A 24324-nucleotide genomic window follows, 5' to 3' on the forward strand; every position below is an offset into this window, starting at 1 on the left:
GAGAGAAGACCCGGAAGTCGGCCCTTTGTTCAGCAGAGCGTCCTAGGTAGTTTTTAGATCTGCAGAGAGAGGCCGGGAGCTTAGCTGCATGGGTCGTGGGGAGCCTATTGCTTTGTGGCGGTGATGAGCATGAATTTGGAGATCACGGAGAGAGAGAGCAGGAAGGAGAAAGCAGGGGGGCCTAAGGAGGTGCCCGGCCAGCAAATGTCCCCAAATGACCAACGAATTTAGAATGTTGATCTCTAACATTCAGCTAAATTTTTACTACAAAAGTAGTATATTGTTATAGGCCCGCCACAAAACTGTTCAAGAAATTTAAAACCATATGGAGTACAGAGAAGAAGAAACCATCCACTCCTCCCCTTCTCCCTCTTCCGTCCTACAGGCATCCAAGGAGATCGTATCAGCCATGTTATTCACCAGCTTCCTTTTTCCTCTTAACAGTACATCCTTTCAATGGCTACATAATACTCCTTATTATGGATCTAACAATTAATTATAATATTCGCCAGTTGGTGGACATTTAGATTGTTTTCGATTTTTTAATTACCATAAAAAAAGATGCCCTGTGACTTATCCACTTGCACACAAGCAAGTAATTCTGTAAGAGAGACTCCTAGAAGGGGGATTGCTGGGCCCAGAGTGGGCACGTTTAAATGCTGACTCTGCCAAATGGCCAGCTGGACTTCTGCGACCCCTCCCATCACGGGGTCAGAGAGCACGTGTTTTTCCACAGCCTGAGGCAGAGTGGATCTTACCCATCTTTAAAACTCTTTTCCAGGACTGGCCCGATGGCCTAGCGGTTAAGTTCACGCACTCCGCTTCTGCGGCCTGGGGTTCGCATCCCAAGTGCAGACCGCCGCACCGCTTGTCAAGCCATTCTGTGGCGGCGTCCCATATAAAGTGGAGGAAGATGGGCACAGATGTTAGCCCAGGGCCAGTCTTCCTCAGCAAAAAGAGGAGGATAGGCATCAGATGTTAGCTGAGGGCTGATCTTCCTCACAAAAGGAAAAAAATTATTTTTTAGTCTGATTGGCAAAACGGGGCACCTCTCTGTAGTTCACATTCCTTGATTGACAGTGAGCAGAGCATCCTTCCAGCATTCATTAGCCAGCTGTATCCCCTTTGCTAGAATCACTTTTTTATAGCCTTTGTTTATTTTTTCTATTGGGTTGTCCATTTTTCTTACCAATTTGTGGAAATTCTTACAACGTCCTGGATATGAATCCCTTGTGTGCTGCGCATCACACATCTTTTGGGCTCGTATCTTCATCTCCGGGGCACATCTGGGGAGATATAGCTGATGCCGCAGCCCTGGATTCGAGATGGAGGGACAATTCAGACAGAAGGGACCGCGGGGAAGAAGAGTAGACGAGCAGGGGCAGGGAGTCTGTCCTCAGGCAACTCTGCGGCGAGGTGGGGATGCGGTGAGGAGAAAGCAAAGGACTAAGGTTCGTCCCTTACTGACTATGCGACTTTGGACACCTTGTCTAACCTCCCCAAGGTTTAGCCTCTTCCACAAAAGTAGAAGTAATGCTGTTTACTCCATATAGGATCCTCCTGTGAAATAAATGAGTAAATTCACATGCAAGACTCGCTTCAGGGCCTGGCACGTGGTCAATGCTTGAGCAATGAGCAGTTGACGGTGTGAACCTTTGACAGGTTTAGAGGGCCACGAACACATGAGCTGATGTTAGCTTAACACGTTATTATCCATTTCTCCTGATGCACTGGAAGTTTCTGAAGTATTCGGGAACTCTCTTCATTCAGAGTTTGGAGCCTGGGACACCCTGAGTGTCAGGTCACCTCCCACTTTCACTGACTGGCAAATGGGGACACGGGGGCTGGCACTGAGGAGGAGACTGACTTCAGGGAAGGGAGAAGTGGTGGGTGAACGCACTGGACACTTGTCCAGGGGAGAGGCAGGACTTTTCTCACCATGGCTGGAACCAGGGCACTTCTGATGCTGGAAAACTTCATCGACGGGAAATTTTTACCCTGTGCCTCATATATAGATTCTTATGACCCGTCTACAGGGGAGGTGTACTGCAGGGTTCCAGACAGCGGAAAGGAAGAGGTGAGTAAATTCACTCAGAAATGTACTTAATGTGTTGGTGAATTATGCGTAACTTAATTTTCTAGGAGCAAAGGGCGTCGAGAAAAGGTGTAGAATCGTTCAACATCAGCAGCAGGGAGATTTTAGTTCTGGAAGGTTTACTTTGTAAGTGGACATACATGACACAGGGAACAAATCTCTGGTGACCACATGAGGAGCAAGTCATCAATCCAGGCACCTCGCGTCAGCTGCAGGTCTCAGACACGCCTTAATAGTGTCCACTAAGAAGTATTATTTGTAAGAATTATCAGTTTTAGTAAGTTCTCCTTTTCTCTACCAGGTGTTGCCTAAATTTGCCACTATATCCATGGATTTCTAAAAAATATGTTACTACACTAAAACAAAAAAAACTTAAAAACCCAGGGATTTATTTTAGATTATCCTCTAATAAAATTCCTCATGTCTTCAAAATATCCAGTAAAGTAAAACTGATCATCTGAATGATGAATTGCAAAATCAAATTCCCATATATTTTTGGAGTTAAATTGAACACCATCCTTTTTCTTAAAGTGCTTAATGGCACACACATTAACTTTTTTTTTGGTGGTGTGCAATTAGTTTTATTTGAGGAAGTTTGTAAAATGTTTGAGATACATTTGATTAGTTATCTATTATTGCACTGAGAATGTAAATACATTGGGGTGATACATCTGTCTAATGTATGTATACTCACCTAATGCCTATGGAGTTTCATTTATTTCTTAAGGCACAAAGAACTAGACTATTTAAAAGGTAATTGTAGCCTTCATATTTAATAAGTATTATACGCAAGGTTTTTTTTTAAGAACTAATTTATTATTTCCCTGTAGTTAGCATTTTAAATCTGTTTTGCATTAAAAAAAACCTTTAGACTTGTGGATTAAAGTTTGCAAATGTTGGCTAATCTGTTGGTTAAACTGTAAGCCGCAATTCTGTTTGCTCTGAACAACCTGGGATAGATGAGGGAAAACAGCTTTGTGTTTTTCAGCCCTCGTGGTCTCAGAGTGTTTTCCAAAGTGGAGTTAACACGACAAATATGCCAAATTCAGTTGGTATGTTTTCTGCAGCTAACGGCTTCCGTCTTTCCAGAGAATAGAGCGAGGCATGGATGTACCTGCTGGAAGAGGAATAGGTATTCTGGATTTTCCAGCAATCCAACTTGCAAATATTCTATCTGATCCCACAAATCCCAGGTTTTTTTCTGGCTTGAAAAATATGGACACACTACAAACGCATGCCCAATTTCCCCAAAAATCACTCACAAAAAGTGCTGCTGGCGCTGCTAACAGTGCCTCTCTTTCATTCGGATTTTGCTACGCACTTTGCATTCACGAAGCCCTTTAATGTGAACGGTCCCAAATATGAGCCCTAACAACCTAGAAATTAGACCCTATCTTACATCCTTACTTTACAGGTGGTGGTGTGCACTCTCCTCTCTGATGTTTAGATCAACGGTCACACACACACATTTGTCTTAGCGTCTGCGTTACAGCCCTGCAGCCAGTGGCACAGACTGCCTGGCTGCAGAGACCACAGATGCCATGTGGTGCAGCCACGTGGTATCTATGGGCCTGGCTTAGAGCTGGACCTCTTGGGGCCTCGGTCTCTTCATCTACAAAATGGGGGCAATAACAATACCTACTGCAGAGTGTTGTTCTGACGATGAAACAGACTGATACGTGTAAAGCCCTTAGAGTCTGGCATATGGTAAATGCTTTCTAAGTATTCACTTTGGCTGATATTATTGTATGTAGTGCAATAGATTACCATGTATTCTATAGTAAATGGACATAAGACAACTTGGGAAATATGACTGAGATCACAAAGCTCAGATTTTTATGGGGACACTGTGGGCAGGAGCCCTCCTCCAGCTGCTGGCAGCAGGGCCTCCTGGAGGCTGCTGCTCATGGTGGCCACCAACCCCACATCTCCTTCACCTGTCTGCAGGTCCACACTAGAGGTTCAGTGTGTGAGGTGGAGCCACCACCTTTCCAGAACTTTCCAGAAACTTATAATTAACATGAGAATCATTTTATTCTTTACTTTGGTCCAGCAAAAAGTGACTTTGTTCACATAAAGAAAACAAGGAGGGGGCGGGCCCTGTGGCCTAGTGGTTAAGTTCAGTGCACTCTGCTTCAGGGGTCTGGATTCGGATCCCGGGCGTGGACCTACACCACTTGTCGGCGGCCATGCCGTGGTGGCAACCCACATACAAAAAACAGGAAGACTGGCACAGATGTTAGCTCAGGGCAAATCTTCCTCAGAAAAAAAAAAAAGGGAAACAAGGAATGTGGATCAGATTTTGGGTGAGAGGGCGAGCACAGGCTCCGGGGCTGAACCATCAGACCACGTGAGACAGGAAAGCTGCTGTGGGTGCCAGAAGCCTGTGGAAAGGGATTCTGAGGGGGAACCTGGGCCCCGCGGTGGAAGGGGCGTGAGTGATTGTAAATGTTTGTCATGCATGTGCGAGGGGAGGGGTGAGACGCAGGCCAGGGATTCGCTGTCTCGGGGGAAGGCACGGCTTAGACATTGCCCCAGAGAGGAGAAAGGCAGCAGACGACCTGAAAGTTCATTCTGCGTGAATTGGCTTTGCCCTTACCTTCCCATATATCGTTTCTTTTTGGATTTAGCTCCAAAACCAGGTCCCCATGCTGTCTGTTCAACCACAGATGCCCTCGTCTCCAACAGAGGCCTCTTCCATTGGGCAGAGCCGGGCCTGGTTATGCCATAGCAGGCCAGCTTGTAGTCTTGGGAACCACAAAGAGCTGGGTTTGAATCCAGATTCTGCCACTTATTAGCTGTGTGGCCTCTGGCAAGATACTTGAGCTCTCCGTGCTTCAGTTTCCTCATCTGTGTAATGGGCACAGCAATACTCATGTTGCAGGATTTTAAAAGGGGTTTAATGAAATAATTTGTGTAAAGCATTTAGCATATTCCCTTATACATAAAAATTAGTCAATAAATAACTAATATGATTAGTCATTCCAAGTGGGAATGACAGTCCAGGGATGTGATTTCAAACAAAATTTTAGACTTTACCAGGTATGTCAGAGCTGGCTTAAGAGCTTAGAGAGTCTACACATCTGGACTAAGTTTCCTCTCATAGGATATTCAGAAAAATTCTATATTGACATGTATATCTGTTAAGTTCAAATGGCTTCTTTCCAATTGGTTGCCACATTCTGGACGCCTTGGTGGAAAAGGCGCATTTCTCCTTGTTGTTGGGGTGCCCGCTCTGCCCGTCACGTGGACACCGCCCTGTGGGTGACTCAGCCCCGGGTGGCGACCACGGGAGACGCGGCGCGGCGGCCCGCGGAGCCCGGGTGAGCGGCAGCGTCGGGCCGCCGTGTGCTCTGCCCCGCAGGTGGACGCGGCGGTGGCGGCGGCCAGGGCGGCCTTCCCGGGCTGGGCGGCGCGCAGCCCCCAGGAGCGCTCGCGGGCGCTGCTGCGGCTGGCGGACCTGCTGGAGGAGGCGCTGGAGGAGCTCGCGCGGGCGGAGTCCAGGGACCAAGGTGAGGCCGCCCCGCCGGCCGCCGGGTCTGCTCCGCGCTCCGCGGAGCCGGCCTCCTCCCAGCGCCCCGGGGACAGCGCCAGACGCCGCTCGCACGCGCGGGGTCCCGCCCAGTCCCGCTGGTCACGCGATCTCTGGCCTCCGCGCCGGAGCGGGCGGCACTCAGCGCACCGGCCCCCGTTCCCCACCTGGGGCCGTCAGGAGCCCGCGCGTGCGCTTCTCCCGCAGCGGCAGAGCTGGGGGCAGCCCCCCCCGCCCCTCAAGGCGGGGCCCGCACCTGGCGCGCCTCTGCCTCGTTCCGGCCTGGCGGCCGCAGCCGGCCACGGCTGACCCCACGCTCAAGGGGCGGGGAAATAAGAACCCTGTGTGCGTCGGGTGGGAGGAACTGCGAACGTGTATGGCAAAGGGCGTGGCTATGCGGAGAGAGGGGGGTGGGGCTGGTCACGCAGTCCCCCACCCATTCTGAGTAGAGAACCTCAAAGCAGAGCTATTTGAGGAGCAGTCACACGGTCTCGTTATGTAGAGAGGTATCTGGTATGTCAGTCTCTGGTCCACTCCCAACACGACTTCCCAATCTGTGAACTCCTGCCCAGACATCTGGGTCATGGAGTAAATGCCTGTAAATCTTTGCGAGAATACCTGTCAGGAAAAGCCAGGGTCTTTTAAAATTCCACGCGTGCTGTGAAGCGGCCCCCGGTCAGGAGGCAGCCCGACTCCAGGCGCGCACAAGAAAGCGCTTCCTGCTGGGGCCCCCGACCTGCAGTCTCTCCGCGTCGCGGAAGACAAGGACCAGCCCGGGAAGCTCAGCTCCCTCCTCCTGCTCAATCCTGGATCTAGGATGTGCACGCGGCACGGGATGGGCGAGCAGGGCCCGTCAGTGGTCCTGCCACATGTCCCTCTGAACTCCCACATGACTCCACCGTGTGTGGGGGACATTTAATATACGTCACGCGTTTATCAAAGTGGTTTTTTGTGCTGTGCAGAGACAGCTGTCTCAACAGCCATTATTCCAACCCCTCTGCAGCATTCGCAAAGCTCGGTGATTTTGAGTTGGAAGAGCTGGTCTGGGTGAAGTGTTAGCCTCTGGCGAATTTATATAAATTATTCAGTTCACAAGCAAAGATTATTTGGCTCAACTTGCACGGGCCTCTGCCTCATCCTATAACCTCGTACCGAATTATTTCATAATTTTATCAAACCACAATCAGTGCTCTGTGCGGTCAAGGAATGCCCGTCCCGGGCGGGAGGACCGAGGCTGCGTGGTGTGGGTTGGGACACGGGTGTGATGAGTGTCTCCACTGTCCACGGGGAGGTACACTCACAGGGTCTCTGTCGTTGGCTTCCTACAGGGAAAACCATAACCCTGGCGAGAACCATGGACATCCCCCGGGCTGTGCAGAACTTCCGGTTCTTTGCCTCCTCCATCCTGCACCACACGTCAGAGTGCACGCAGGTGGACCACGCGGGCTGTCTGCACTACACCGTGCGGGCGCCCGTGGGCATCGGTAGGTGCTGTCAGTGAGAGCCTGGACCACGGTGGCACAGAGGGATACTCGGTCACTTCTGTAGACTTGATCTAAAGGAACAGATCAGGGAAAAGGAAGGAGCTGATTTCTTCTGCTTTGGCCGTAAAAATCTGTTTCTAGTTTATTTTCTTTGTGTCAAATTCCCTACTTATTCCTGGAACCTTGTTTGTGGGAAATCACAGGGAAAAGAATGATGCTGAGAGCAAATTCACAAACTAGGATTTTTTCCCTTGTAATTAAAAAAAAAAGAGTCTATTTCCAGAGTGTGGGGGTTAAGAGCATGGATTTTGGATATGTGTGGGCAAGTTATATAACCTTTCTGAGCTGCAGTATCCTCCTCTGAAAAACTGGGAGAGTAGTTCAATTTTATCTTTAAGTATTTTTTATGTGCATTAAATAAATTAACAAGTGTATGGCACTTAGGACAGCCCAAGCACGTAGTGAATAAGCCTTGACTCAATTATCGACTCCCTTCATTCCTGCCTTTGCTTCCTGCCCCTTAGAGGACAAATAGATGTCCGCAATGACTCAAAACATCCACCAGATGTCACTGTTTCCTGTGAGAGAAAAACTCGAAGCCGTGATAATTTACCAGCTACATTTTATGACAGGATAAAAGAATATAAGTTAAAAGGAAAGAAAATGGGACATTTTACCACATTCCCTTCGGAAATGGTATTTTCAAGGCGTTATGAAAAGCTCAAAGCTCCTTCTAAGAACTATGCTAATACATCATGCTGCAAAAATATTCTGTTTTCAATGGGGAATTTAATCATATAAAATATGTTTACTTTCACAGCACAGGCCTGAGGGCAGAGTATAAAAGAGCGTGAATCCATTTACTTATTCACAAGGTAGACTCATTTTTGCGTGTCCCAGGGTCGGAAGCCGGGGCGGTTTCAGAGCATCACACGGAGATGCTGTAGATGTTGGTTCTGTGATTTGCCCAGCAAACCTGTCCGCTCAGGACACAGGGGAGAACCTAGAGAGCAGTTTTTATTAAAAAACACTATAAAATGGATTTCATCATCTTGGAAACTATATACTTTCATTTTACAAATAATTCTAAAAAGCTTGAGATTTTATGTCTCGAATCACAGCAGACGAGAAACAGAGATGGAGAAATTTTGAAGAAACAGTAGCTGGACAGTTTAATGATGGGGGGGAGAGGTTTAAACAAGCGTACAGATCAGCCTATAAACGTCACCACTGATCACATTCCATAACAGTTGAGTGACAGGTGACAGCCTTTTAGCCCAGGAACTTATATTGCTGTTGTTCCTAAACATCATTATAAGTCATCGAGAAAAGAGTAAGCCATATTGACTACAGTTTTTAAAGGTACAGTTTCTTGTAATACATTTTAGAATTATTTCCCTGAAGCTGGCTACAAAGAAGCAAAGTTTGGGGTTTCGAAGAGTAAGCTTAAGTTTGATGTAGCCTGAGGCGTGCCCTGTGAACACACCCCGACCGGCCGCTGTGCGGTGAGGGCGTGCCATCGTCGGCAATGCTCTGTTCTCCTCTGTCAGCTGGTCTGATCAGCCCCTGGAACTTGCCGCTCTACCTGCTGACCTGGAAGATCGCTCCCGCCATCGCTGCCGGCAATACGGTGATAGCCAAGCCCAGCGAGCTGACCTCCGTGACCGCGTGGATGATGTGCAAACTCCTGGGGAAAGCAGGTCGCTCGGCGTTGGGGTTGGGGAGGCACAGGGTTGGCTCTGGGGTCGTCCGTTTTGTAGGCTTCAGCCACCTTAGGGTCACTGACATATGAAAAGTTACTTTGGAGAGAAACCTGCTCAGCAGCAAACAGATTTCAGCGACATCTTTGGTTTTGTCTCCCTGGCCCTTTCCTGAGAAATCCCCTTCCCCTGCAGGGCTCTCTCAACTGCTTCCTCTCTTGGGCCCCAGTGGGGCTTCTGCAGGACAGCTCCTCCCCGGGAGTGGGGGTGGGGGCGTCCGCCTGCAGTACAGTGAGCACCCCACACAATACAGCGACAGGCTCAGGAGCCCGTCAAACGGGACCCCAGCTGCTCCAGGGCGTCCTCAATCGCCATTTACGTCTTAGGTTTGAAGCACAGGTTAACCTTCATGAAAACACTATCTCTGGGTACTTCCCTGGGTGGTATAATTATAGAATTCCTGACGGGAACAGCCTATTTTCAAGAGATCTGAGTACACACCGCTCAGTTCCCCCTGCATTTGGTGCCACTCCTGGGCCCTGCTTTAAAGTGGCTCTTGGTCCTCTTTCTGCTCATCGCTTATGGCCACGCTCGGGGGCGTTCCTGCTTTAGTTCTGGGTGTCCAGCCTGACACTGCCCCGGGGGGAAGGGAACAGGCAGGAGGCCCTAGCTTGTAACCCCAGGAAAGCCCCTTGCTGTCAGGTCCCCCAGTCGTGTCTCCGCAGGGCCTGGGCAGGAGTGACGGTGGCTGGTGGGACAGGCTGTCTTTGTGGCTCTGTCGTCTCCACTGTGCTTGCCTCCTTTGGGCCCACAGTGACGGTCCTGTGGGCTCACCCGGATCCACAGAGCGGGCAGCTGGTGAGAGCCCGTCTCTTCTCTCCTGGACTCCTTTCCCCTTGAAGCAAAAAAACCCACGAGCTTCCAGGAAAGCTGCGCCAGTTCTTACTCCAGGATTTAGACGACAGGTGAAACGGAGCCTGTTTAGGGAAGAGCACTGGGCCTCATGGCCCTAGAGGAGCTGCCCATTTCCCTCGAATCCTAGAGGAACGAGGTCTCCAGCCCAGGTCTTTGGGGTGACGTCTGTGGATGCTCTAGGCCTCTGAGGTTGTGTGGTATGAACATGCTGCCTCTCTGCGTCCCAGCATGCGTCATCCCTCTCTTATAAAAGGGACCACTGCTAATCCCCATTTTTGCAAAATTGAATCTCTCGTGTCTGCAACGGTCCAAGGCATTTCTGCCTGTTGATTGCAGGTGCCCTGGAGTGGGACAGAAGTGGGGCCTACACTCTGCTTTGATTCTGTGTTGGGGAGGGTGCAAGTGGAGGTGGGGAGGGAGCAGGGGGAGGTGGGGAGGGAGCCACAGAGCCTACTTCCAGAGGCCACTCTCTCCTAGAATCAACCACATCTCGATGTATGAGGATTTCTCTTTCCTCTCCACTCTCCCTTTTCACATGCCCCAGCCCCTGGTCTGCATGAGAGTTTTATGGTTTCCTTTATTTGCACAGCATTGATCTTATTTCTTGTGAATGAATAAGCTTGTTATACCAAGAGGGTCCTTCCCTCCATCCCTCTCAAGGTGACCAGGCTAAGGCTCTGGCTCTAAGGGAAGATATTCTGGATGATAATGGATCTTCAATATGAAATTATTATTTACACTTTAAAAGTGTATTATTGAAGAGATAGTTTTAACCCAAGAGTGTATGTTTATGTGGAGGAGAGAATGTCTGACCTGGAATAAGGGAGGGATGCTAGGAGCAGGGAAGTAGTTCAGAGACCTTGCCCCCTGGAGGATTCCTCTACCGGCCATAGTTCAAGCCTGAAGAAATAGAGGGAATTAACTCAGCCACCTCCAGGCAAACCCTGAGAGCTTCCTGGATGAAACACTATTGCACGTAGATGTTCTCTCTGGACACTTCAAGCTTCCCAAAGTCAAGAACTAGTTCTGACTTGGATAATGTGCACTCAGCATTCATTCATTCGTTTACTTAACAATTGTTTATTAACCTGCTATGACCATTTTCGAGGCCTACTTTGTTGCTATTTAACCTCCCTTGCCCTCAGTTTTCTCATTGGTGAAGCAAGGGTCATAACACTGCCCATCTCACAGAGTTGTCGGGAGATCTGAGGGTGTGAATCTCCTACAGCGATGACTGACCTGCAGGGAGCACCCAGAGAATGTGAGCACTTGCTGGTGTTAATTCTATATGGCAAACGAGGCCGTGACACAGGCGGTATGGTGGAGAGCAAACACCGGACACCATTTCTGCCTTCACTGGTGGACCTCCCAGTGGTCACAGGCAGTAAACAAGCAAGTCCGTAAAGCACATAAAGAAACACGTACAGATATAGGGCAGGAAGGTGCTGTGAGAGAAAAGACTGGGATACCTATTTTGGGGTGTCCTGGGTACTTTAAGTCAGTCCTAGAGTGTAATGGTGCACCCACACCATGGGGCACAGGACCTCTCACTCAAAACTCCCCTCCCAGGGGAGCCCTCCCTCACTGCCCTGGGCTGGGATGGATAGTCTCTGGCTTCTGCAGCGTTTACGCTCCCCTCCACTGAACACTGTCACACTGAATTGTGACTCCTGGAGGCCAGCCCTGAGCAGGGCTCTCCTCCCCCCTAGGCTTGACCTGCCTGAGGATATCTCTGCAGCCTCAGCCCCTGAGGCCTAGTCAGTATTATGGAGTGAATTATCTAGAATGTTCTATCCCCCATTTCTCCAGGACAAAGCACCCCAAGAAATCCTGCCTAGGGCTTACTCTAGCAGAGGTGACACTGTTGTGTTTGCTTTGCTGTTAAACTAGAGGCAGCTGGAAAGGTTCATTCCCACCCCATTCAAACCACTGGGATTTCAAGGAGAATCTCCACGCATCCGAGGAGGATTCCTGTAACTGACACTGTTCCCCTCCAGGTGTTCCACCAGGTGTGGTAAATATTGTGTTTGGAACGGGGCCCAGGGTAGGCGAGGCCCTGGTGTCCCATCCGGAGGTGCCTCTCATCTCCTTCACTGGGAGCCAGCCCACAGCCGAGCGCATCATGCAGCTGAGTGCTCCTCACTGCAAGAAGCTCTCCCTGGAGTTGGGGGGCAAGAATCCTGCCATCATCTTTGAGGATGCCAACCTGGAGGAGTGTGTTCCAACAACTGTCAGGTCCAGCTTTGCCAACCAGGTATGTCCTCTGGAGTTGGTTTTTTTAACTCTTTGGCCTTGTCAGCCTGGATCTGTTTCATCACAGTGCAAAGCCAGGGGTGAGCAGGTCAATCCAGGGCTGTTTCAGTGAAAGGAGAATCGTTGCACTGTGTTATTCCGCTGACTATCTGATCAATCTCAGTGTCAATTGGGGGCCTTGCAGAGTCACAGCTTCTGTTTGACAAGCTTCTCTTCTTTTGTGAGTCACCCAACTTTTATCAGGTACCAGCCACGGGCAAAATGAGTTTTTGCTTCTCCAAGTTTCTCCTTCCCTTTATTCAGAGTTGCCTCCAGTCTCTTCTTGCTGTCTAAATGTCGTATCTCCAGTAACCTTACTCTCCCCAAAAAGCATCCTAAATGCATTCACACACGTAGGAATAAACACCTGAACAGTCTAGAGCAGGTTTCTTAGGTTGGGGTCATGGATGAGCCTCAGGGCCACTTCGCATGTCCTGAAGTTGTGTATCAGATGTTTTTCTGGGGTTTTCATCAGATTCTTCAAGGCCCTGGTACCCCAAAGGGTTAAGAATCCTGGATCAGATAGACTAGGCTGTAGTCTTTGTGAAGAGGGCAGCTGGGCCTGCTTTTGTGTAATGCCTAGGATGATGATTTTTCTCCAAAAGGTGTGCTTTTAAAAAATTTTAGCAGACAACAAAGACTTAAGCCAAAGAGTTAGAACTTCCATAGAAGGAAAGATGAATGGAATGAGACTGATCTTTATTTACTTAACTTGGATAAGTTGCGTAACCTTTTAAACCTTTATTTCTTTACCTGTAAAATAGTGGAAGCAAAAATAAAGCCTTCCAATAAGGTTTTTGTGAGCGTAGAATGAAAAACATTCCTTGCAATGATTATTTTCATGATTATAATTGTAATGATTTTTCTAACTGTATTTTCCTAGAGAAAGTGGCTTAGAAATAGATAGAGTTTCTGGATCAATAGACTTAAGGCAATTTTATGGTACAACTAATTTAATTGTTAAATATCAAAGTGAACAATTAAATCAAGTGTTTTGATGGCTTGGTGACGACAAGAGAGGGGCAAACTGGGCTGAGAAACTGTGCAGAGAGGACTAGTTGAACTCTGTATTGAAGTAAATGAATTCTGAGCGCAGGGATGGACTGCAGGCTTCTTGACGACCAGAACTGTGCAAGGATTTGAGATCATCTAGAGAGCCTTCCTCTTGGCGTATTTTAAAATGCCAGTGGGAAAGAGGAATGAACCTCACTGACTGGCTAATCCAAGACAACAGATGAATTTTAGGCAAAATAAATAAGCTGATTTCTTTTTCCTTCGCTAGGTGGTGAGTTCCATCTAGTGCAGACTTCTTCCTTAACTGAACATAATTGGCTTTTTTGAAGCATCTCCGTGGTGCCTGGTCTCCTTTGGCTCAGAGATGCTGTGCAACACGGAAGAAACGAACGTGGACTTCAGCATCATGCAGACCGTGGTTCCTGTGCCGTGTGGCCTTGGGCTTGTATTTACTCAAGACTCCATTTCCTGATTGTAAACTGGGGAAGCTAATACACCACTGAATTATCATGAGGAAAGCATGCAGGACGATGCCTGGTATACAGCAGGCACTCAATAAATGACATTGTCCTTTTCCCTTTTCCTCTAAAGTCGTCCTCCTAGAGATCCTGGTATCACCTATGCCTTCCTGGCACCGAGTAACTGGGAAACTCGGTAAAACTCTCCAGTGTCTTTACCAAGCCCTGCCTCCCCGTGTGGCACAGGGCACTTGTGTGTTCAGAGATGGCCCAAGCCACACATGCGGATGGTTCTGACAGGGATCCTGGGTTGCAGAAAGAATTTATTATTTCAAAACATTGACTGTTTAATTTGGACAATGACTGCTGTACAAATATCAAAATAATTAGAAGCATTCTATTTCTTAGGATTGTTGTGAAGATCAAATATGAATATGATGAAAGCAGTTATTTCTGCACATATGTACTTAGCACACATACACAATGCTTTGACATGTCCGGAATGTGGTTTATGAACTATTACATGCGATACTCACATGATAGTAAGCACGACTTTTCACTCAGGAACCTGTTAGCTCCTCTCCCTGCAACACCGGTGTCTCTGCATGTCTGTTAGGCATCTGAATCTTAACCTCTTCATTTCCCTCCCTCTCCTTTCCCTGCAATACTGCTCCCTACCCTGCCTTGTGTTTGCCTTTCCAGGGAAGAACCATCGCCCGCTCTGCGGCTCAAAAATCCGGCACTCATCCTTGTTCTTCTCTTTTCCTTAAGCCCCACTAATCCATCAAGTCCTGTTGGTTCCTGCTTTAAAATACATCCTGAATCCTGTCACTTCTGTGGAGCATCTATGCCGGTGTCCTTACACTTCCAGGGTCCTGTGCCCCTTTAAAAGTCTGTCGACTTCGGTGGACTCCTATCTCTCATCTCCAGGCACCGCCCTGGTCCAGGTTCCTCCACTTATCTGGACTTCCAGAATGCTCTCTTAAGTCTCTCCTGTTCCATCTCATTCCCTTCCATTCTGTTCTCCACACGGCTGCCAGAACGATCGTTTAAAAATGTAAACCTGATCACATCGCTCTGATGCTAAAGCCTTCGGTGGTCTTTTCATGATACTGAGAATAGAATATGCACTCCTCGTGAGCCTGTGAGACTCTGCATGATGTTGTCTTGCCTCCTGCCTCGTCTCCTTCCCCCGCCCCGTCCCTGCCTCCACTCCCACCTCAGCCCCACTCACCTTCTTGCCTTCCCTCCATGCTCCCAGCTCTTTCCTGCAGCAGGTCCTCTGCACCTACTGCTGAGAGTTCCCTTCTTCCAGGTCTTCGCTCATGCAGCTCCTTCACATCAATCGAGTGTGGACTCAGATGTCCCCTCTTCACGGTGCCGTCCAGGACTCCAGTAACAGGGAGTGAAAGCTGCCCCTCCCTTTGTTTCTATTCCGTCCTCTGCTTAATTTCCTTGTGTTGCTTTGGTCATGACCTGAAGTTATATTATTTATTGAGCTTATTTACTTGTGCTATTTATTGTCTGTCTTCCTCACAAGAGTGTGTGTTCCACGTGATGGGGACTCCGTCTTCCTCACCACCGTCTCCCATTGACTAGACTTAGATACATGGCAGGTGCTCAGAACACGGGGTGATCTCTCCGTGAAGGAGTGTGTCCTCCAGTCCTGTCATTGTAATCATGTGTCATTCTTGGCAGGGTGAAATCTGCCTCTCTACCAGCAGGATCTTTGTCCAGAAGAGCATCTACTGTGAATTTTTAAAGAAGTTTGTAGAAGCTACCAGAATGTGGAAAGTTGGCATTCCCTCCGATCCATCGGCCAGCATGGGAGCTCTGATAAGTAAAGCTCATTTGGAGAAAGTAAGTCAGTCTCTGCAGTAAGTAGGGTACAGAAAGAGTTCTGATTCAGAGAGAGCCTCAGTACCAGGCATGGCACACATCCATGCTTTGAAATGTTGATAATTATCACTCTATTTTTGAAAAATTATGACCTGTGGGAAATTGTCTCTGGATATGGAGTCTAAAAATGTTAGATATAAATACACAAATGTCGTCCAGGTTAGAGCAGCATCTACATGAAATGAATGAACTTCAGAAGTCAACATGGAGGTACCACCGAGGAAGGCAAATTTCAAAACGTAAAGGTCAGCTGATAAGAATGATGTGGACTAAGGGTGGCAGGACTTTCTGTAGATAAATGTTCCCAGTGGAGAGGGTTTTGCCTTGGGCTTACAGCAGATGGGACTCCAGAAGTGCCAGCATACACAATCCGAATTCTGTGGTCCATAGTTGGTGGGGGGACTAGCGGTGGCCTACGTCGGAGAGGCCGTTGATGGTCTCTGGGTGGTTTATGAAATTTAGGTCTTTAATGTCATTTTAATTTATTACCCGACATGACTCCCAAAATAAGTCACAGAATTTTGGAACTAGAAGGATCTTGTTTTCAGCTGCAGTAACTACAGCCCACCAAGAGAAATATGCCCCCATCAGTTAGCCAGTGAGGGACAGAGCCTTTACTAAAGTTTGGAGAAATCTCAGACCCTGCACACATTTGGAAGATTTTCTGTATTTTAACCTTGACCTTCAAATATTGTGAGGCACAGACACTGGTAGGTGGGAAAGTGTAGTATCTTGATGGTTCTCATCTTACTTCTTCTGTTTTCTCAGTGAAATAGGAAGGAGGGTGAGGAGGGGGAAGGTGTGGAGGGTTTCAGGAGGGAGGAGAAGGTGTGCTAGTCTCCCAGGAGGCCAGGAGAGAGAATGGCCTCGGAAATGAGTGCCGGCGCAGGGCAGCTCAGGTGCTCCCTTGAGGCTGAGGTCGTTTATTTACAGTGAGGCGGCCAACATGGCTGTGTTTTCTTGCAAGTCCACCTGCAAGATGGCAGACACAGAGGCAGCAGTCCCCAGAGTGCCCATGGGGACCCACGTTGTGGACGTCCCCACCCTTGGGGAGTGAGGCGTCACCAGGTGCAGGAGGCTCCCTTGTCCTCCTTCTTGTCTGGCTGTTCTGGGCACCAGGGCCCCTTGCCTACCCACACAAACGTGCAGACAGCTGGTGGAAAACAACTTCAGCTCATTCCGGAATGTTCCCTGTGGAGCAAAAGTTAACTTCCCAGAAGCATCTCCCAGTGGGCTCACGCTGTGGTGCACTCTGATGTCCCCTTTGTAATGCCCCCCTCATCTGAAACCGAAAGTTCTCTCTGTATCAGCTCAGCAGGGAAACCACGTTTCTATCATGGGCCATAATGACCACGTAATTTACCCAACAGGGGGAGATAGATCAGTGAAGCAAATGAAGTATTTGACATCTCTGTATCAGTTGAGCGATTTGTAGCCCCCTGAATGCGTACACATACACACACGCACACACTGTATTTTGTGTGTGTGAGAAATTGTTGCCACACATTGACTCACATTGATAGCTATGGCTTTTCTCTGTCACACTCTGAGTATTTGTCCCTTTTGAACAGCGTAGTGAACTTGGCCACATACAGGCTCACCAGGTGTCAATGCATTGTGATTCCTGTGGGCTTTAATACCATATATTTTTAAAAATTATTTTATTGAGGTCATATTGGCTTATGACATTGTGTAAATTTCAGGTGTACGTTATCACATATCAGTTTCTGTATAGACTGCATTGTGTTCACCACCGATAGTCTAGTTTTTTATCCGTCATCATACGTGTGTGTCCCTTTACCCCTTTTGCCCCCCCACCCCTTACTGCCATATTTTTGATGCTCAGCATGTCCCTCTTGCCCACAGGGACCTCTCTCTGGCCTGCGCCCTGTCCTGGGCCCACCGCAGGCCCTCCTGTGGGCATCTCTGCTCTCTGACAACAAGCGGCCTCAGGCCATCTGAGTTGCTCCACCCCGTATGGGCAGTAGGACCTCTCTCTACTGAGCCTGGTTCCTTGCGGTGGAAAAGAGCAGTCAAGGCCTGCAGGTGCCCATTAGATGATGCCCCATGACGACGAGAAGTAGCCCAATGATGTCCAAGAGGAGGCGACTTAAAACCCGGCTGTGCTGAGCTCACACGTTGCCCTTGTGAGCGGGTCCTGCGTCCGTGCTGATTTTTCCCGATCAGCCACGTTACTTTTCAAACCTTGCTCTAGTATCCGGGTCATGTCATCACTGGCTGTGATGTGTCACGTTACATGTCGTCGTACCCCGTCTGCTCACAGTCAAGCCCAAGTCTTTAGAAAGACCCAGGAGACCGTCCCCCATTACCTCTGCGCCCTTCCCTCCCTCTGCTGCACACTGGCCTCCTTGTTCCTCCTGGAAAATAGCAGGCCCGCTCCTTCCTCTTGGTCTTTGTTCTTGCTGCCCAGCCCACCTGGAAGGCTCCTCCTTCACGTATTTGCTTGGCTTGGATCAGACGTCGCCGTCTGAATGAGGGCTTTCCTGCTTGCCCCACATCAAATCCCAGCCCCAGAGCTTCCTCTACGTCTTTGCTGCCTTATTTTTCTCCATCTGACATATAATATGTGTTATTTATTCCTTTATTGACTATATTCCCTTGACTAGAATGTCAGTTTTGTTCACTACTAGATCCTTAGATCCTAGAGAAGTGCCCGGGACAGAGTTGGTGCATAGAGTTCGTTGGCAAATGATTGGATTAACACTCCATCCTGTGGTCCAGGTGCAGTGTGACCCCCAAACTGAAGGTGTCCATTTTCCTTGAACTTTGAGCACAAGCCTGAAGCAGCTAGATCACTGACCCTTAGATCATAACAATGATAAATGGACTGTGGACACATACAAGCCTTTGAGGTTTTGCTTAAGACTCTCCTTGAACTCACTGCCTTTCCGTTGGTTATTTCAGCTGATGCCATAGGCAGATTTAGTATTGAATTCTAGATTCTTACAAATCTTTGGCTAAATATGGGTGTTCAGTACCTCAATATTATACAAATCCAACTTTTTAATTGCCAAGACTTTCAAAAAATATGCCCATATTAATATCAAAATTCATTTGAGATTTTTACAGCATTTCTACAAATATGCACGTGGAGCCTTTTCTGCAGGTCCACGTTCTCTCAACATTCTTGCTCTCTCAAGAGCCAGCTTATAAAAAAGACACCAAAAATTTTCAATTATAACACATATAGTTGAAAATGATGTATGCATGTTGCGCTCAGACACCCTCCAAATTGTCAAACTTTCTTTTTGTTTTTGTTTTTGGTGGTTCCCAGTAGTTTTAATTACCCCTAAAATGAACAGAGAATTTAGCAAGTTGCAATATCAGAGTTTTTTGGTATAAAATAGCCCAATGTTTCTCTAGAGGAAAATATACACCCTAAACTTTGCGTCTTTGAGTGTTTCCATGGAGAAGACCCAAATTGCCTTCTTTTCAGTAGGTTGGTGGCTGGGGACCAATGACAGTGATCATTGGGCGTCAGGGGCGTCCTGGTGGATCCCAGCGGCTTACCTGCTGCAGAGGGAGACTGTGTGGGAGGTAGGTGGGAGCCTGGGCCTCCTCGAGCATGGGCGTGCCCCCCAGCACTGCACACACGCAGGAGGAACGCCCCACCCCCTGGCCTGACTCCTTCTGCCAAAATCCAGCTCCCCATGTGGGTTTCGCCAAGCAAGCAAGTTCTCATCTGAGTCTGGACTAAGACATGTATGGAGAGCTTGGTTCCCCCTCACTCCCTCATTTGGCTGCGTTCAAGCTGTGCACACAGGAAAGCAGGGACCTAGAGTGCTCGGCTGGGCTTGACCTCAGTGACTCCCTGGAAAAAGATCCATGTCAGAGCTCCTAATATTTTTCCAACTAAGTTTCATCCCTTGCACCTCCCAAAGTAATAAATTTGCCTCAACTTAGCATGGATATTATCCCATCTTATAGACCATATTTTTACTCCCCCATCTTTTCCTAAAGAAAGTGGAAATGGGAGAAGCTATCCTTTCCCATTATTTCCAGCATCGTAGCCGCAGGAGCTGTGGACCAAAGCCAAGATTCCTAATAGATCTAAACCACAGAGGATATTTGATTTTTTTAAGACTGAAAACCCTGACAAGGTTGTAGGGGTGGTGTCAGCCTCTCTAACATCTCAGCCCAGGAATGCCATCTTTTACCAAACAGACTATGCCTGAAAGGCAAGCATCCATTTAACATGTTGGTTGTATTATCTTGATATCATTTCAATTCAGCATACTTAGATTCCACGAGTCACTCTGAAAATGATGAAACTTACAGTTATCAATTTTGTCTGACCACATCCAAAAGCAAGCACATATTTAATATCTTTCAAACAGAAGTTTTTAAACCTCCCATATTTTTACCATCGTACATTTTCTATCTCAGTCAAATACTTTTTTTCAAAAAATAAACTTTCCATTTTGGGATAAACTAAGATTTATAGAAAAATCTCAGCGCTAACACGGAGAGTTTCTATATCTACTCACCCGTTCCCCTTTTGTTAGCATCTTACATTCCCGTGGGGCAGTTGTCCACGCTAAGAAACCAATGCGAGTTCACGACTATTAACTAAACTACAGAATTTTCAATCAACTTCTCTGGATTTTCTACTTGATGCTTATAGAAATTATCTTTCCAGCCACTTGCCCTGTGAAAATAAAATACAGCTAATTACTTTGCACTCATCTCAGAAGCTCCAAGATTCTACTGCTTCTAAGGGGAAAGGTTTTGTACACACACAGTTAGCTTTTATCATTGGCTGATTTCTTTTATTCTTATTTTTTCAGGGAAGAACAATAAAGACGGTATTTTTATTACCCCACCATGTATAAAACTGCTGGTCTCTGTGGGGTTTCCCTTGGTTTGTGGTCCTATGTGTTGGATCCCTCCTGCCTAGAGTAAGGCTCTCCCAGCTCTGCTCACATTCCCTCCCCCAAGTAAAGCCTCAGAACCGTGCTGCTGAGTCTCAGAGGCCTCTGGACGTCTGCCGTCCTCATGGCTCCACTCAGAGTGCATGTGCCCAGATGCCAGGGGTCTCGGCTTCCCCCTCTGAGTCTCCCAGCAGGTGGACCCCTGACAGGGGGCTCTCAGCTCAGTTCCTGTGAGGAAGCCCTTTGAGAGAGAGCTAATGGAAACAGCTAGGGTAGCATACGTGTGGCCTCTTCAGAGCGTGACTCTCCTCAGTCCGGTGTGCCACACCGTCCGGGATCAGTAAGGCAGTGGACGCGTCCCTCTGGTGGCACCTCTCCTCACCGTCCACCAGAAAGCTCTAGGGCTGCGCACTGAGGAGGGTCTGGCTGCCGTCTCTGCACCCCGCTCTCCTCTTTCGCAGCTTGTCTGTGTCCCAAGTCAAGTGGAGTCTTTGTCTTCTGTGTGATTGTCACAACAGATGCCGATGCAGTGACACAAGAATCCAGTTAGAATATGTACAATTTGTTTTGTAACGGCAAAGGGCTCAGAAACGTAGAGATACGCATGCTCTCAAGTGGACGTGTGACTTCCAGGTTCACAGTGATGGCAGGGGACGTACAGTGAACCGAGGTGATTCTATCCTCAAAGAGTGAAGGAAGGGCTCCCCTACCTATTTCACAGGGTTGCTTTTGTTTTTCTTTTTACCCTCCTGAATCCTTCCCCACCTGGCTGTCTGGAGCATCTGGCTACATGCCAGGCTTCCCAAAGATGCAGGTGACTAGAGAGAGAGAGAGAGAGTTCTTGAGTATATGTACAATGAGCACGGAGGAAGTTCTCGGGTACCTCCCTGAGTAGGGCCAGGCTTCAGGCCGAAGGAAGGTCCCCTTTCCCGGTTTCCTATCCTCTTTTGTCAGATTAAAAAACTCGACATGCAGAGTGGGGGCATCTCTGACATCTCCTGGCTCATCTTCATCTTCACCACCAGCAGCCACGGCAGCTAACATCCAGAAACTTCCTATAACCAGGCATTATGCTTAATATTTTGCATATATTATTTTATTTAATCCTATGAATAAGTGGTAGTGTTAATCCTACTTTCAGATGGGGAAACTGAGGCACAGAGCATTTAAAATCCCTCAGCTGGTAAGCAGAGGATCTGGGACTGGAACACAGGTGGGCTCCCCAGCCCTCTCTTCTAACCTCTGCAGTCTGATTTCACGGGCAAAGCTAAGTACTAACTATCCTCAGCTCTCTCCTCTCAAAAACAGTTTCATAATAACTCATATTTTATAGCACATTACCAATCACACAGATTTTTTTTTTTCCAAATTTTACTGAAAATCTCAGATTCTGAGCTGCTAGTATAGATGTCATTCTATCATCCAGAGAGACTTTCTCTAGAAAATAAGTTCAGTTTGGTGTGAGCCATCTTATACACTAAATATTTTGATAAGTTCACTACTTGAATACTGACACTTCCCTTCATGTTTTACCATCTGAAGAGCTTCTAAGAGACGATCACGTGATTCTGTTTAGCTGTGACAGCCTAATCCAGAACACTCATGCACCATTCAGGTCACTTACAGAGTCTTGGAGCTGTGCCCAGCAGGGGCCTCTGGCGGCTGTCGCCTCCACGTCCCCTGCTCACGCGGGACGCCGCCTTTGGCATCTTTTGATTAATATTCGTGGGTTTTTTCCGAAGGGGTAGGAGAGTAGGGGAAAGAGAAGTCCAGACCTGTTTCAATCTCTACCCACAAACCAGATTAGGCTTTTCTGGGAAGCCATGAGGTCACGGCGCATGTCAGGGGAGGAGGGGGAGTGAAGGGGGATATAGAGCTGTGCAAATGTTCTATTTGTAACAAGTCCTTGACTTCGTGGCGTGTTAAGTGCTCTACAAACTGAGGCGAAATTAATAATAAAATTACATTGCCTTTTTATTTTTACATGGCAGACATATAGCTCGACATTGAATATAGTTCTGCAATGGAGTCCTGATCTAATACTGGGGCGGGATGCTCGGATAGATAAATGACAAGTAGGGATCCAAAACATTTCAGAATTTACCCTGCCTCTGATGTGCTACTTTATTCTTGTTATAAACTTTTAATTTTTGAGATGACTTTTCTACTTCTCCTATGCTTTTTTTTTTTGTAAGGAAGATCAACCCTGAGCTAACATCTATTGCCAATCCTCCTCCTTTTTTCCCCAAAGTCCCAGTAGATAGGTGTATGTCATAGTTGCACATCCTTCTAGTTGCTGTATGTGGGACGCAGCCTCAGCACGGCTGGAGAAGCGGTGCCTCGGTCTGTGCCCAGGATCCGAACCCTGGCCGCCAGTAGCGGAGTGCGTGCACTTAACCGCTAAGCCATGGGGCTGGCCCTCTCCTATGCTTATAATACCTCTCAGGGGTAGAATAATGTATCATTGTGACTTCAACAACATTTTGATATGTAAATGTATATATCATTATTATAATGACTCATTTCTAGGACCATTGCTAATAAACGTCTGTCATTACCTCTGAGTCACTGGGCTAACATATAATATAATTTATTTCCCATTATAGTTAGCTATCCTATATTATCTAGATATATTTTCAGATTATAATCAGTGATGAGACTAGAAATTAGAAATTATTTATTCTGGAAGCTTAGCTATTGAAGGGCATGCTGGCCTTTAATTACATCTTATACACCATTCAACTTCCCATTTTCTGCAATGGACATACCCCCTGTCCCAAAAAGTGAGAAAATATTCTTTCTTGTATTTAACTCCTGAATATACCTGAGTATGAATTCTAGCTTTACTGTTTATGAGTTGCATGAACCATTTACCCTTCCTGAGGCTGAATTATATCATCAGCAAATAGAGGATAATAATACAGAGCTAGTAGGGTTTTGAGAGAATTAAGTGAGAATGTATGAAAAGCCTTATCCAAGTGCCTGGCACTTAGACATTAAATAAATTACTCCTTCCTCTTACGGACAAGGGCTGAATATCCAAGTGACGGTTAGAGCCCTTCTGCCCTCAGGCTTAGCAGCTGATAAGATAATCAACCTTAGATTTCTTAGCAATGACCTTACACATCTTTCCTGGATGTTTAAAAAATATTGAATTTTCTGCTGCTTTGCATGAAGCCAAATGATAAGACGTTGCTAATCATGGCTTTTATCCGCCCAGGTCAGAAGATACGTCAAGACAGCCCGTACTGAGGGGGCCCGAATTCTGTGTGGTGAGGGAGTGGACCAGCTGAGTCTTCCCCCCGGGAATCAGGGGGGCTACTTCATGCTTCCCACAGTGATAACAGACATCAAGGACGAGTCCTGCTGCATGAAGGAAGAGATATTTGGTCCAGTGACGTGTGTCGTCCCCTTTGATACCGAAGAGGAAGTGATTAAAAGAGCCAACAGCGTCAAATACGGGCTGGCAGCGACCGTGTGGTCAAGCAGCGTGGGGCGAGTCCACCGGGTGGCTAAGAAGTTGCAGTCAGGTTTGGTCTGGACCAACTGCTGGCTCATCAGAGAGCTGAACCTTCCTTTCGGGGGGATGAAGAGCTCTGGGTTAGGTAGAGAAGGAGCCAAGGACTCTTACGATTTTTTCACTGAAATCAAAACTATCACCATTAAACACTGACCTGGGCCAATGGAGAAGCTGTTGTGGGCAATGCCCGGCTGCAGAGAGTCAGTTGTCTAAAGTGGTGAATGGAAATACTGGCATAAATTCCAGCCACGTCTTGACTTGGCAGAAGGTGATCTCTGGCTTATCCTCAGTAGTTAGTATTTTTACCCACTGAGGAAGAGATGCTATTTTCAATGTTGAGTCAAGGAAGAGAAGACTTCTGACTAGGAAGGCACAAAAATAAAACCAAATAATCGTCAGGCCCCTCCTATGTGGTATCTTCATAGTATTTTTTTCATCATTTTTATTGAATTCTTGGGAATTCACAATCAGATTTTTTTCATTTGCAAGTATATAGAAAAAACATCTACAAAGCCAAAGAGAA

General features: G+C 47.4%; 1 protein-coding gene across 3 annotated transcripts; it reads left to right on the forward strand.

Annotated features, from left to right (window-relative positions):
* Window positions 1-1773: 1773 nt before the first annotated feature.
* ALDH8A1 (aldehyde dehydrogenase 8 family member A1) lies at window positions 1774-24324 on the forward strand. Of its 3 annotated transcripts, XM_058566816.1 has the most exons (7): window positions 1774-2077; window positions 5460-5607; window positions 6956-7111; window positions 8662-8811; window positions 11724-11980; window positions 15189-15350; window positions 23502-24324. In XM_058566816.1, exons 1-7 carry the CDS (start codon window positions 1940-1942, stop codon window positions 23952-23954), a joined length of 1464 nt encoding a protein of 487 aa, XP_058422799.1. In that variant the 5' UTR covers window positions 1774-1939; the 3' UTR covers window positions 23955-24324. The 3 variants fall into 3 exon arrangements, with proteins under 3 accessions (XP_058422799.1, XP_058422801.1, XP_058422800.1); XM_058566818.1 differs by lacking the exon at window positions 15189-15350; XM_058566817.1 differs by lacking the exon at window positions 8662-8811.

This window comes from Diceros bicornis, chromosome 23 (assembly GCF_020826845.1).
Source record: "Diceros bicornis minor isolate mBicDic1 chromosome 23, mDicBic1.mat.cur, whole genome shotgun sequence".
Classification (NCBI taxonomy): domain Eukaryota; kingdom Metazoa; phylum Chordata; class Mammalia; order Perissodactyla; family Rhinocerotidae; genus Diceros; species Diceros bicornis.

Excerpts from the sequence above, each read along its gene's own strand:
- ALDH8A1 (XM_058566816.1), top strand. The coding sequence starts at position 1,940 with ATGGCTGGAACCAGGGCACTTCTGATGCTGGAAAACTTCATCGACGGG. Across the intron at positions 5,608-6,955 it reads GGCGGAGTCCAGGGACCAAG|GGAAAACCATAACCCTGGCG; the intron begins GTGAGGCCGCCC and ends GGCTTCCTACAG. Across the intron at positions 15,351-23,501 it reads GTAAAGCTCATTTGGAGAAA|GTCAGAAGATACGTCAAGAC; the intron begins GTAAGTCAGTCT and ends TTATCCGCCCAG.